The 13,060-nt window shown below is 44.5% G+C and overlaps 1 protein-coding gene across 1 annotated transcript in view; it reads right to left on the bottom strand.

Moving 5' to 3' along the window:
- Window positions 1-13,060, bottom strand: part of LOC309331835 (maestro heat-like repeat family member 5) — a gene marked incomplete at its 3' end in the record, with an annotated part of 29,626 nt that overhangs the window by 12,398 nt on the left and 4,168 nt on the right. Inside the window, exons 3-8 of the mRNA XM_081844341.1 lie at window positions 12,663-12,779; window positions 11,183-11,293; window positions 8,359-8,499; window positions 7,114-7,233; window positions 5,288-5,383; window positions 4,431-4,535 (exon numbers count right to left, since the gene is read on the bottom strand). Coding sequence (XP_081700467.1) covers window positions 4,431-4,535; window positions 5,288-5,383; window positions 7,114-7,233; window positions 8,359-8,499; window positions 11,183-11,293; window positions 12,663-12,779 — 690 coding nt within the window. The remainder of the gene's footprint in view (window positions 1-4,430; window positions 4,536-5,287; window positions 5,384-7,113; window positions 7,234-8,358; window positions 8,500-11,182; window positions 11,294-12,662; window positions 12,780-13,060) is intronic.

Here is a 13,060-nt window from a genome sequence, read left to right as displayed (position 1 = left end):
ACCTTAGGGGAAATGTCTTAAGAATAAGTACAGATATATAAGTTTTAATGGGAAATAAGATTAAACAAAGTTAAAGTGGATGATAACTTGGTGAAGGAAAGAATGGAAAATTACAGTATATTAAGATAAGATATGAGGATAAAATTAAGATCAAGGATGTGTTGAAATATTTATATGAATTAAAATATAAAGAGGGGAAGTATAGTATGTTAAGATAAACTATTAGGATAAAAACAAGGTTGGAAGGATTTGCTAGAATATCTAACAGAATTAGAATACAAAAATGGGAGGCACGAGGAAGTCAAGGAAATAAGTGATTGCAACTAAGCGAGTTAAAGGTTTGATTTGCTTTTTTTCTTTTTTTTCTTTTTACCTTTGTTTTTTATCTTTCTTTTTTCTGTATTTTGATATATGTATTTTTTTTATTCTTATTTTCTTTTTTGACTGTATTTTTTCTTATTTTTTTGTAACCTTTAAAATCTTAATAAAAAATTATTTAAAAAAAATAACGGCACGATTAATGGGCGAGTTGGATAGAAGGGAGGCTTGTGCCATAAGCACTCCTATTTCCAGAAACAATGAGGAACGCCATATGCAAACTTGTGTTGATACGACTGCATTTAAAGCTGCAAAGCGTTGTTGGTTCTGCAATAAGCAGGGACATTTTGCAAAGGACTGCAGATCCAAAAGAAAGCAAAGTACTCCCAAGTCTGTTTCTGTTCGTCAGTCACAGTCATCAGCCCAGCAGCCGACATTGTACCGTAAAGACAGAAACGAGCCGCGAGCTTTTCATGCTCGGACTACAGATCGTAAAAGAATTAAAGGTGCCAAGTGGAAGTTTTTTATTGTGGACTCAGGAGCATCTCAGCACATTTGCAACAATCGAAGCTTGTTTATTTCTTTCGAAGAGGAAATTGGTAATGTACATTTAGCCAATTCACAAGTCTTGCAGTCGCTTGGCAGGGGTACTATTAAACTTGACTCTTTAAACATTACGATAGCGAACTGCATTTACTGCCCGTCAGTGGACAATTTATTGTCAGTAAGAAGTTTTGCTCGTCAAGGCATAACTGTGCGTTTCTTAAAGTCAATGTGTGAGTTTTTCAATGGGAACAAATGTCTATTGTATGCCCGGGACTCTGATTATATAGACTGTATTTTCACACCTACTCCCAATCGCCTATAAATTGCAGAGCAGCACAGTCAAGCCAGGGGTTGAGGAGTGTAAGGCCACATTCCGGGTGTGTCCATGAAGCACACAGAATTCTGGGACACCTGAATTTTGCTGATGTGATTAAGACAAAGAATATTGTTAATGGCCTAAACTTAAAACCATGTAAATTCTTTATGCAATGTCTATCCTGTTGCAAGAATAAGATTAAGGTTGCACGCAAGGGTAGGTGCTCAGATAGGAAAATAACTGAGCCATTTGAGCATGTACATTGTGATTTAGTTGGGCCACTCCCACCATCATTAGGAGGTTCTAAGTACTGGCTTACCCTGATAGACCAGTATAGTAGATATTGTTGGACTTATGCAATAGCTGAGAAGTCCCAAGCATTTGAGAAATACAGAGCTTTTTGCAACTGGGTAAAAAATGCATTTTAACAAACAAATTAAGTATCTGTTTTCTGACCGGGGCGGGGAATTTTCTTCTGAGGCACAGGGGCCTACTCACGAGTTATCTTGCCCCTGAAGTCCCTGGCAAAATGGGCTTGTTGAAGTTGTGCAGCATGACCTGCAGGCAGGGGTTAAAACTTATCTGTACGATGCTAATCTGCCCAAAGTCTTTTGGGCTGAAGCGCTCAATGCCTTTTGTTACGTTAGAAATTGCAGTTATCATTCTGGTTTAGATGTCACCCCCTATGAGAAGCTGTTTAAAAAACGCCCTAATCTGAAATACCTACGCATTTGGGATTCAGATGTAATTATGCATTATCCCGCTAAGCAGAAATTGGGTGAGTGTAGTGTTCTGAGAAAATTAATGGGCTACCAGAAGGGGGCGTACAGAATTTACATACCAGCAACTGGCAAATTTCATATTACCAGAAGCATGATACAAACTGTAAATTGGAATGGCGTTGCTGTTTTCCAAGATACTAACGGTATAAATGATACTGAGGAAGAAGAGGAAGCAGCAGCAGCAGCAGCAGGAAATGGTGCTTCTGAATTAATGGAACAAGACAAAAAGCCTGTTGAATCTGATAATTTGTTTGATGATTTAAAGTCACAGGCACCCGAGGGGAGGTTAGATTCTCTTGAGTTTTCTGACCGTGATCTTAGCCTACAGGCACCTCTTCAGTCTGACAATGATGATTTACAACCTGAAACGAGTAGTTTACTTAGTCCCATTAAGTCTGAGGAGTCTGACTCTCCTTCCGGACTGAGACGTTCAGATAGAAAGAGACAGAAGCCACAACGTTTTGCAGATGAACTTTTAAATACTGTGTATGCCAATAAGGCGGTTTTTGAGCCAAAAAGCTACGATGATGTTCAGAATTTACCTAAGCACCAAGTAAATTGGTATAAAGCTATCAACTCTGAGATAGCTTCTTTAAAAGAGCATAACACCTGGTCTCTTGTACCACAAACCCCAGAAATGAGACTTATTGATTCAAAATGGGTTTAAGAAAATGCAAATGGGAAGGAAACGCCTATGGTATGTGGTTTCACCTTTACAGGTGAAGATAAGCCATTTCCTAACAAAACTTTGTATCGTTCTGCTATAGGCAAGCTAAATTTCATTCAAAGAATCTCAAGACCAGATATAACTTATGCTTTTCACTTTCTGGCAAAATTTGTGGAAAAGCCCACTACGCAATGTTTCTCTGCTCTTAAGAGAGTTTTAATGTACTTTAAACATACCAAACATTCTAGGTTGCAGTTTACATCATGTATTGACAAAGGTTTTGAAATTTTCTGCGATGCATCTCATGCAGTGGAACAAAATAATTGCAGGGGTGTGTCTGGTATGGTGTTTTGTTATAAAGGTTGTCCATTTGAATGGAAGTCCCAGACACAAACCATTATTTGTCTCTCCACAACAGAGAGTGAATTATGTGCATGCGTTCAGGCCACTTGTGATGTGGAATGGTATCTGCAAGTATTTGCAGACCTACAGATGAAAGTAACACTACTAGTAAGAGTTTACCTTGATTCCCAGAGTGGACTCGCTATCCTGTTTTCAGAGACCAATACGCAGCACACTAGAGTCTTAAGGTTACGTTTACAGTTTGTAAAGAAACTAATTGCTGATGAAATGATTGTATTTCAATATGTTCCAGGTGACAATCAAATTGCAGACATTTTTACTAAAGCACTTCCAAAGGTTACACATGAAAGACATGTACAAAATATGCTTTATGTTTTTGTTCCACAATGATGAACCGCAGGGGAAATGTTGAATGGTTTCTTTAAATGTAAAGGTTCATCATTGTTCCACCAGTTGTGTATGTCTTTTTTTAAAAAAAATATATTTTTTATTAACAATTTTTTGTAAATCACAATTCCAATAAAACAATACAATATCACATCTCTTAACATAGATCTTTTCACTGCTTTGGACTCCCTCACATCTCCCGCTCCTGCGTTCTTAGTTATAATTTTATTCAGCAAATTTGTCCCCTTGTTTTTAGTCTTCATAACTAATTTTCAATGTTATACCTCTAATTTTAACTATCATTTTATTCGAATCTTAAAAAGTTTAGATATAACCAACATATTCCAAAATTTTTATCATTTCTTAAATTTATCTTATCTTCATAATTCCCTTCCTTGAACTCAATGGTGCCAAGTTGTTTATACTCTAGCATCCTTCTTAACATTCATACAATTTACAATATTTTTGTAGGTAAATCTTAAATTTCTTCCAATCTTCTTCCACCGTCTCCTCTCCCAGGTCTCAGTTGTGTATGTCTTTAAGGGGCCAGAGCAAAATAACGAGACCCAGCTTTACAGCTGTGAAACATAGCAGGTGCTGAGTTGTATTGATTAAGCTGTGTCAGCATTTGGGTGTAGTATATAAGGAGCAGCACCTAGCTTTCCCATTACCCTGGGGGATGGGTTGGTGGTTGGGTCTGGTTTGTTGTTGGTGTATTTAGTGTATAAGGAGTTTTTGTTTTTGTTATTAAAATCTTGTTTAAGTTATTTTTGAGTCCCTTTTTATGCATTGTCTCCCCAGCAAGCTCTCTGCAGTGCTACTATACTGCAAAAAGCTAACACTGGCACCTCTCAGGTGGGCACTATTGCCATTATAAGAGAACAAGGGTGGTGAGTTCATGGTGAGTCCTGGCACCTCTTTTTCTAGAAAAATAGCACTGGCTGGCACCTTCCCCTGGAATGGCCATGCCATACAGCTTTCATCTAGTTCACACCTGAACTTTCCAACGCAATACGATTTGAAATTGCAGCATTAAGCCTTGGTCACTCACATCAAAGTCCAAATGCTCGGAGACATATTTCAGGAGTACGTTGGTGGTCTTGACTGCTCTTTGCCTCTCACTGATTTTTGTGGAGTCAATCCAGCCATTTGTGTGCTGCGGGAGAGAAATCATCGTCATCACATGGAAGGACAACCCTTAATCCAGGTTTGCAAATTCACAAAGCTTCATAGAGGGGACAAATTGCAAAAGGGGGTTGTTTTGTAAAGGAGAAAGTTTGCTGCAATTTGTTTATTATTATTATTATTAATAATAATAATAGCCCACCTTTTTCCCAGACAGGGACTCGAGGCAGCTTAGTAGAATTAGATATTAATTGGCTCTTGGGTTGCTTTTGCTTTATCATGCATTTTCTGTTCTGATTTTGTATTTTTATGTTGTGAACTGCCCTGCAATCTGTCATTGGTGTGTTTGTGTGTGTGATAATTACAACAATACAACATACACCTCACCACAGCCATAGCAATGGAATGCAGGAAGCATCCTTAGACCAAGCCCAGCCATTGATCCACAGGTAATGAGGACTGGCAGTTGGCCCTTTGGCCTTTCAGACAGAGAGCCTTTTCACAGCCCCACCTGGAGTGCTGAGGACTGAACCGGGGACCTTGGGCATGCAAGACAGATGCTCTGCCCCAAGCCACGGCCCTTCCCCACAGGCCATCAGCAGAGGACATATCTTGTGTGCCTTGCACAAGCATTGCTAGCAGAACAGAGGCCCACTTGACCATCAGCACCCACAACCAGCGAGTTGGCCACAGATGCCCCCCGTGCAATCATTTCAAGAGGGTCTGTCCTCCGGCATGGGAGCTGCTGCTACCCCTGCTCTGACACCTTGGGGACTCCCTTACCACTAATATCTTCTGCAGCGTCTCCAGAGAGGGGGCCTCCGACAGCAAGCTGGTGAGCATGTTGAGCCAGATGTCGATAGTTTCGTGATAACAGTCCTGGAAGGAGAGAAGCAAAAGCAGTTAGAAGCTGAAGACCCCCATGGAAATCCCATATGCTCTGGAGCCTTCTAGTCCAAATTCGTAACAAAGCTTATGCAGGGGTTCAAGCAAGGCACACAAAGAGTCATAAACATCAAACGTTTCTTGATGTATATAAGGTTACAGGTCATGCGATATAAAGATACAGGACTCCACACTGGGCTCAACTTCCTTGGGGTGTTCCAAGGCAGAGGGCCTTCTTGGTGGTGGGGCCCACCCCGTGGAACACCCTCCTATCAGATGTCAGAGAGATACATCATTATACTTCCATCTGAAGACATCTGAAGGCAGCCCTGCATAGGGAAGTTTTAAATATTTGATGTCTGGCTGTGTTTTAATTTGTTGGAAGCCGCCCAGAGTGGCTAGAGTAACCCAGTCAGATGGGCAGCATATAAACAAACAAGCAAACAAATAAAAATAAATGCAGCGTAGGAGGGAGGCATGAGAGTCACAAAATGCAGGCATGCAGGAATCATTCGTGGATGCATTCTAGCCAAAGGTGAAATGCAATAAATATGGAAACAGGATTAAAATCAAAAATATACACCCCAAGTCTCTGGCTGTTACATCATTGTGATGGGTCAAGTGTCTCGGGCAGCATTCTTTGCAGCTTACACGGCTCAGACTCTTTGCCCTCAAATCCTTTAACCTGGCAACCCCATTTTCCTCCAGAAGCAGAAGGTCCAGTCACCTGGCTCTGTGTTGCCGGCACGGAGCTCCCGGCTTTGACCTTCGTAACCTGCAATGATGGCAATTGGAAGACCTTCCTGGTGGTTTTTTGTAGCAGCTGAGACCGGAGCAGGGGGTCCATGCGTGGTCTCAAGGCACTGAAAAGAGAAAGAAGGGGAGAGGAAAGGATCAGCACCCAGCAGTCCATAAACCTGGTGAAGAAATATGTACTGTGTCTGGCCGTACTTACGTCATGCGAATGATCGTTTCCATTGCGGGCTGTAAGATGGTGAGTGATGCCATTGGCTCCTCTTTGATGACCTCCTGTGGTGGGGAAGCACACAGCATGTCAGGGAACTGGAGGCGCCATCCCTGCCACCACCACACCAAGCCCTGAGTTGTGCTCTCTATCCAGCCCACTTGACAACTTCTTTGCAATTGGCAAGTGGGTCCTCCTAGGGGAGGAGAGTGGGCTTCCTGGATCTGGGAATAAGATCCCTTTTTCTCCTGGGCAGAGCTCTACCGCATAAGAACAGCATAAGATCAGCCTTCTGGACCAGGCCAAGGGCCCATCTAGTCCAGCATCCTCACAGCATTCTCACAGTGGCCAACCAGACGTCTGTGAGAAACCAGGGAGCAGACCATGAGCCCAAGAGCCCTCTCCCCGCCTGTGGCTTCCAGCAACTATATTCAGAAACATTGCTTCCTTCCTCTGTGGAGGTAGAACATAGCAATCATGGCTGGGAGCCATTGACAGCCCTCTCCTCCTGGGAGAACCTAGCCTCTTTTACTTAGGCACTGGTGACATCCTACTGAGGTTGCCACAATGTAGGGCTGCCTTTCAAGTGGGTTTGGAAACTTGAGTTGGAGCAGAACGTGACCACCCAGAAATGGTTTGGGGCCAGATGATCAGAACATGCAACCCAGAGCTAGACCTACACAGCTATTTTTAAGAAAAAACGCTCTGAAAAGAAACCCCAGGAGATTCCCCCTCTTTTTTTCTTTTTCTTTTTACTCACTGTGATGCAGAAGGTGAGCTCGTCTTTGTGGGGGAAGGTGACATATCCCACATTCGATTGCACAAGCGCCTTGGTTGTTAGAGTTGCTGCCTTCATAAAGCTCTTCTTCAAAGCCTCATTCTGAAAGGAGAAGGGATTTTATAAAATTGAGTTTGAATCAAAATCACAAGGAAACATAAAGCCACACTGACCCTAATCCTAATTCTAATCCTTACCCTAACACTAACCCAATCCAAAAACAAAAAATTCCTTCCAGTAGCACCTTAAAGACCAACTAAGTTAGTTCTAGGTATGAGCTTTCGTGTGCATGCACACTTCTTCAGATACCAATCCAAAAATTAACCCTAACCCAGAAGTGGTCTTGTTAGATAGTTAAATTCATGTTAAATTGCTGTTTTAGGGTTTCTTTAAAAAAAGTCTGGAACAGATTAATCCATTTTGCATTACTTTCTATGGGAAAGCATGCCTTGGTTTGGAACGCTTTGGTTTCAGAATGGATTAAGTTTGAGAACCAAGGTACCGCTGTAATGCCCCATCTGGTCCTAAGTGTGGAGCCAGTATACACCCCAGTCTACAACCCTTCGGTGGATGAAGCCAAAAACCCTGCCCTAGGGCACAGTCTGAAGGCATGTGGTGCAAGGACCTTGATGGAGCTCAGGAGGTCTGCTCAGTGCCTGGATGGTGACCACGGGGGAAATGGTTGCACACCTCCTGGAGACGTATGACAGGAGAAAGGCAGAATATACCATATTTTTTCGAGTATAAGACACCCCCTATTTTGGGGGACTCCAAATTAAGAAAATGGGGGAAGGATTGCCCAGAGTTGCTGAGCTTTTCGGGGGTAGGATTACCCACAGTTGTTCAGCTATTTGGGGGAGGGGATTCCAAAAATTGCTCACCCGCTGAACCTATGCTGCCACTCACACATGTCGCAAAACCCACCTATTGTCTGTCCCTCGCCGGCAGAAACCGCCAATCGCCTTCCCAATTTCCGCAGCGACAGCCAATCAACACCACCCCTTGCTGCAGCCACCAATAACGCACACAATAGCTGTTGACTATCTCCGGCTTGCAGCGGCAACCAAACCCACGTCCCCCCAATGCACTCTCTGTGTATAAGATGACCCTCATTTTTAAACATCATTTTTTAATAATAATAATAAAAACCCTCGTCTTATACACGGAAAAGTATGGTATAGCTGAGAGAACAAACAACAGGAGTCCGTGTGATAATCAGAGCCATACCTTCCTGCTGTTCTGGAATTGGAAGAGGAGCTCCTCTGTGATGAGGTCTATAAAAAGGGGGAGGTCATCCTGCCGTGCCCCGGATGCCATTTGACCACAGCAAAGGATGACGGTGATACTGGCATTCGTCTCGCTAGTATTCTGGAGGGAAAGGATGGGGAAAGTGAGTTTGGGAACCTTAAGTGCAATTGGAGACAAATCACCATTTAGTTGGGACCTTTTAGCAGCTGGGAAAATATTAGTAGTCAGTAAGTTGTTGTGCGAAAGGTGGAGGGCACAAGGAGAAGGGGACAACAGAGGACGAGATGGCTGGACAGCGTTCTTGAAGCTACCAGCATGAGTTTGACCAAGCTGCGGGAGGCAGTGGAAGACAGGAGTGCCTGGCGTGCTCTGGTCCAGGGGGTCACGAAGAGTCGGACACGACTAAACGACTAAGCAACAACAACTTGTTGTGCAGACTTACAAATTTTGTATTTTTTTTCCTCCAGGAAACTCAAACTGCTGGCAAGCCAGGGCTCCCCCACCCTATATATGTGCATCGGGTTCTTCCTGCCTAAATATAGAGCCTGACATTTGACCCTATTGAATTTCATTTTGTTAGTTTGGGCCCAGTTCTCCAATCTGTTAAGGTTATCTTGAATCCCGATTCTGTCTTCTGTGGCATTGGCTACCCTTCCCAGTTTGGTGTCATCTGCAAATTTGATGAGCATCCCCTCAATTCCTTCATCCAAGTCTTTTATTTTTAAAAAAGTGGAACAACAACGGGCCAGGACAGAACCCTGTGACACCCCACTGGTCACTTTTCCCCCAGGATGATGAGGAACCATGAAGGTGTTCTCTTTGGGTTCGGTCAGTCAACCAGGGAGAAAGTGCAGGACAGTGTAGGGTAGACTGACCACTGGTGCTCTTTTCCATGGGAGCTGCTTTTTAAAAATTAAAATGAACCAGGTGGATCTGCTCATCTTCTCCATAGTGAGGGTTGGGAAATTTCCTTGGTCATTTACCAACTCACAGCAAAAATCCAGAGGTACCACACTCCTGGGTTTCATTTCTCTTGGATGGCAGAGCACAAGAGAGTTCAGGGCTGCGTTCAGATGTAACAATAAACCAGAGGGCATCAACATAGGTTGGCCTCTAGCTCCCATCAGCCTCAGCCAGCATGGCCAGAGGTCAGGAGGGATGGGAGTTGCAGTCTGTAGCATCTGAAGGGCACCATTTTGGTTACCTCTGTGATAAACTATGGTTTATTATTGTGTGAATGAGCCTTGGACTCATCGGCTCCTGCTCCCTTGAGGGAAGCTTGAGGGAAGTTAACTGAAAGTGGAAGGAAAAGGATCTGATCTCCTTCCAGCTGGGTTGGAGAATTGGAGAGTCGGGGGCACATGACCCCAAGGCCCCCTCAGGTTATGGAACTGTTAGATCCGCACGCAGTTACTATGCCTTGTGAGATAAGATGGCGCCCAGTACACTTCTGCTGCGCCGATGGACGTCTGTGCCGATAGAAAACTTGAGCTCCCTTAGCTCTCTTAGCATAGTCCTTAGCAGAGTTTTGCAGGGGCAGAAACTGTTGCCTTGTGTGTGGATAATAAATCAGACTGAATGCAGGCTTCTTGCTAAACTCCAACAGTCTTTTAATGAGTAGAAAAACATCATAAATCAGCCCGGCGAAAGAGCAGACATCCTTTCGCCTCTCAGCCAAAAATGAAAGGAAACTCACACACAAAGAAAGATTCCCGTATGTGAACATAACCACGCCTCAGAATGTGAGACGTCACACAGAACTGTTTAACCCTGTAAGTTCTGATTCTCCTCACATGCCTTTGTAATAATTCGCTTAATTGACAAATATATGGAGGTGAACACAGAGAGCGACACTCAACTATGCTTTGCTTCAAGTAGACCTGTCGAAATGAATGGGCCTCGTCATCTTCATTAAATTCAGTGGGTCTACTCTAGAACATAGTTGAATGGGGCCAGCAGGCACTCCCGTAAGGCAAAAGAACCCTTGCACGAGAGCAAATTGGGCAGGGGGTGCAGCTGAAACCTCTCCCCTCTTTCTCTCTGCCTCTCCCAGCCTGCCGCCTGCCTTCTCTCTTGGGTTCTGCTCCCTCCCCTCAGTTGGAGAGGTGTCCCCTCTTCCAAACTCTAAGAGGTTCTTCATTCAAAGCTTTCTGACAGCAGAACACTCTCCCTTGGGAGGTTGTGGACTCTCCTTCGTTGGAGGTTGGATGGCCATCTCCCAGGGATGCTTAAGATTCCTGCATTGGAGGGGGTTGGACTAGATGACCCTTGGGGGTCCCCATTAGCTTCCACTATTGAAGAAATGCCAACCAACCATCTGACAACCAACCTAAAAACAGGGGTCAGTGTACTTTGGGGGGTGACCAATGGTTTCTAACGAATCTGTTTGTTTGACTGACTGACTGAGCCAAGGGATCAGATCAGATCTAGGATCTGGAGCCACAGAGACAGGACTGCTGGAGCCCACTTCAGAAGGATGACTGAGACATACCCACAGAGGAAGCTGTCTGGCTTCCATACTGAGAGCAGATCCAATTGCCTTTTTGGAATGGTAAGGATCCCATCCCTTGAAAAAGAGCATGTTTGGAAATGGGGCAGGATTCGTTCTTTTCCAACATGCTTTGGTGTGGATGTAAAGAGCCGCTAAGGATCCAATCCGCCAGGATCTTCGTCTAACCATTGGCCATGCTGTCAGGGGCTGATGGGAGTTCCAATTCAAAACACACGGATGGGGAAGGGGCACCAGGCTGGGGATGGCTGACCTACACTCTTGCTACGCTCCTTCCTCACTTCACACCCTTACCTCAGACGTCTCAGTATTCCTTGCAATGGCTGCGTGGCCGAAGTCCCGCACTGCCATCAGCACCTGTGAAATATGGGTGCTTGAAGCCACACCGATAGCCTCAGAAATTCCCTAGGGAGAATGAGGCACGTCAAACATGTCATTTTCTTGATTGCAATTAGTGATAATAATAATAATAAATTTTATTTATATCCCGCCCTCCCCAGCCAAAGCTGGGCTCAGGGCGGCTAACAACAATTAAATAGTACAACATTCTAAAAACATTTCATTATAAAAATTAAATAAAATCAATTAAAATGAAATTGATGGCAACCATTAAGCTAAGCTGATCATGAGGGATGGAGGATAAATGTGATTCTGTAAGCAGATTCCTGTGAAATGTGGGGAACCAAATTTAAGAATGGAGAAATGAGACACTTAGAGAACCAATTTGAAGAGATCCTTTCATCCCGGATAATAATAGGGGTGGTTTGAAGAACGATATTTCTGTGGATTCTGATGTGAACTGACCAGACCACACCTCCCAGACTCATGCAGCTTGCAACGCAAGGATGCCTTGCATTCTGACATTTTCAAATCTTGTGATACAGTTCTTGGCTTCATTAAATACTCAACTACATTAAAATGCATCATTTATTCCCTGGAAGTATTTGTAATCCACCGCTCACCCAAAGGCGCCAGAGCAGGAATATGCACCATCTAAACCAGGGTGCTCCAGTTTCTCATACCAAGTGGGCCACAAGAGTAGTTCAGCACAGAACCTGTGGGCCGCACACTGACTTGTCGTGTGGGAGAGGGGAGCAAGGCCAAAATTTGACACACACGCCCCGGCCCGCATGCTGCCTTCCCAAAGGTAGGCAGGTGAGGCGCTGGGTTTTGGGAAGGAGGCACGAGGCTCTGGCGGGACCTAGAGCCTTCCCACCTTCTTGCCAAAGGTGGGAAAGAGCTAACTGAGGACCCTAGGACCCTGACAGATCACACCTGCCTCCTTCCCCAAGCCCAGCACCTCCTTACCCAGCTTTGGGAAGGCAGTGCAAGGCCTACAGGTGTGTAGGGGTGCCTCCAAGCTTGCTGAGGGCTGCCAAGAAAGGCATTGAGGGCCACTTGCTGGCTGCTCTGATCTAACCCAAAACTAAACAAATCTGCCCAGATATGTTGAATGCTGAAAAGCAGTTGCTCCTGTAAGAGGCTTTGAGGGGGTGAGTGGGTGGGTACAAAATCTTTGGAGGGAGGAAGGTCATGAGCAGAGACCAATCCGGAAATCAGGACAGAGGGCTGGTGGGGTAATGTCAGGGACTGGCTGGATGAGTAAGAGTGGGGGACCCTGGATTGTGGTGGTGGGACACTGGGGAGCAGCCTGGGGAGGCGCTTGAATCAAGAGGGTTCAGAAGGAGGAGGCTCTTCCAGGACAGTCTCCGTGTGAGCGCAGTCCCAGTCCCGCTGGCTCTCCTCCCCCCTGACATCCCACACATTCACTCACCTCTCTGTCTGCTTCCTCTTCGAGAGGCAACCTCAGGAGTAAGTGCAGGTACTGGTGGACTGTCTCTGCGCTCCTGGAATCCCGCAGCTTGAGTCCATAGTATCTATAGAGGGCGTTCTAAGGGTTGGGGAAGGTTTGGGTGAGTCACAGGGAGGAGACCCCACCAGCTACATCAACTGCTTTTGGAAAACCAAAAAAATTCAATTTTACCGTCTGAAAATGTCGGGTAATACTAAATAATAATAATAGATTGCAAGTACTAGGCAATTGTTTTAATGATTTGTATGCAATTTTACACATCTTCTGAATTCCCAAGTCACGTTACAACTCTTTAAAGGTAAAGGTAAAGGGACCCCTGACAATTAAGTCCAGTCGCAAACGACTCTGGGCTTAAAGCT

The sequence above is a fragment of the Podarcis erhardii genome, assembly GCF_964252035.2.
Source record: "Podarcis erhardii genome assembly, chromosome: 16".
In the NCBI taxonomy this organism is placed as follows: domain Eukaryota; kingdom Metazoa; phylum Chordata; class Lepidosauria; order Squamata; family Lacertidae; genus Podarcis; species Podarcis erhardii.
Note: the sequence above shows the minus strand (reverse complement) of the source record. Positions and strands in the feature narration are given on the sequence as shown.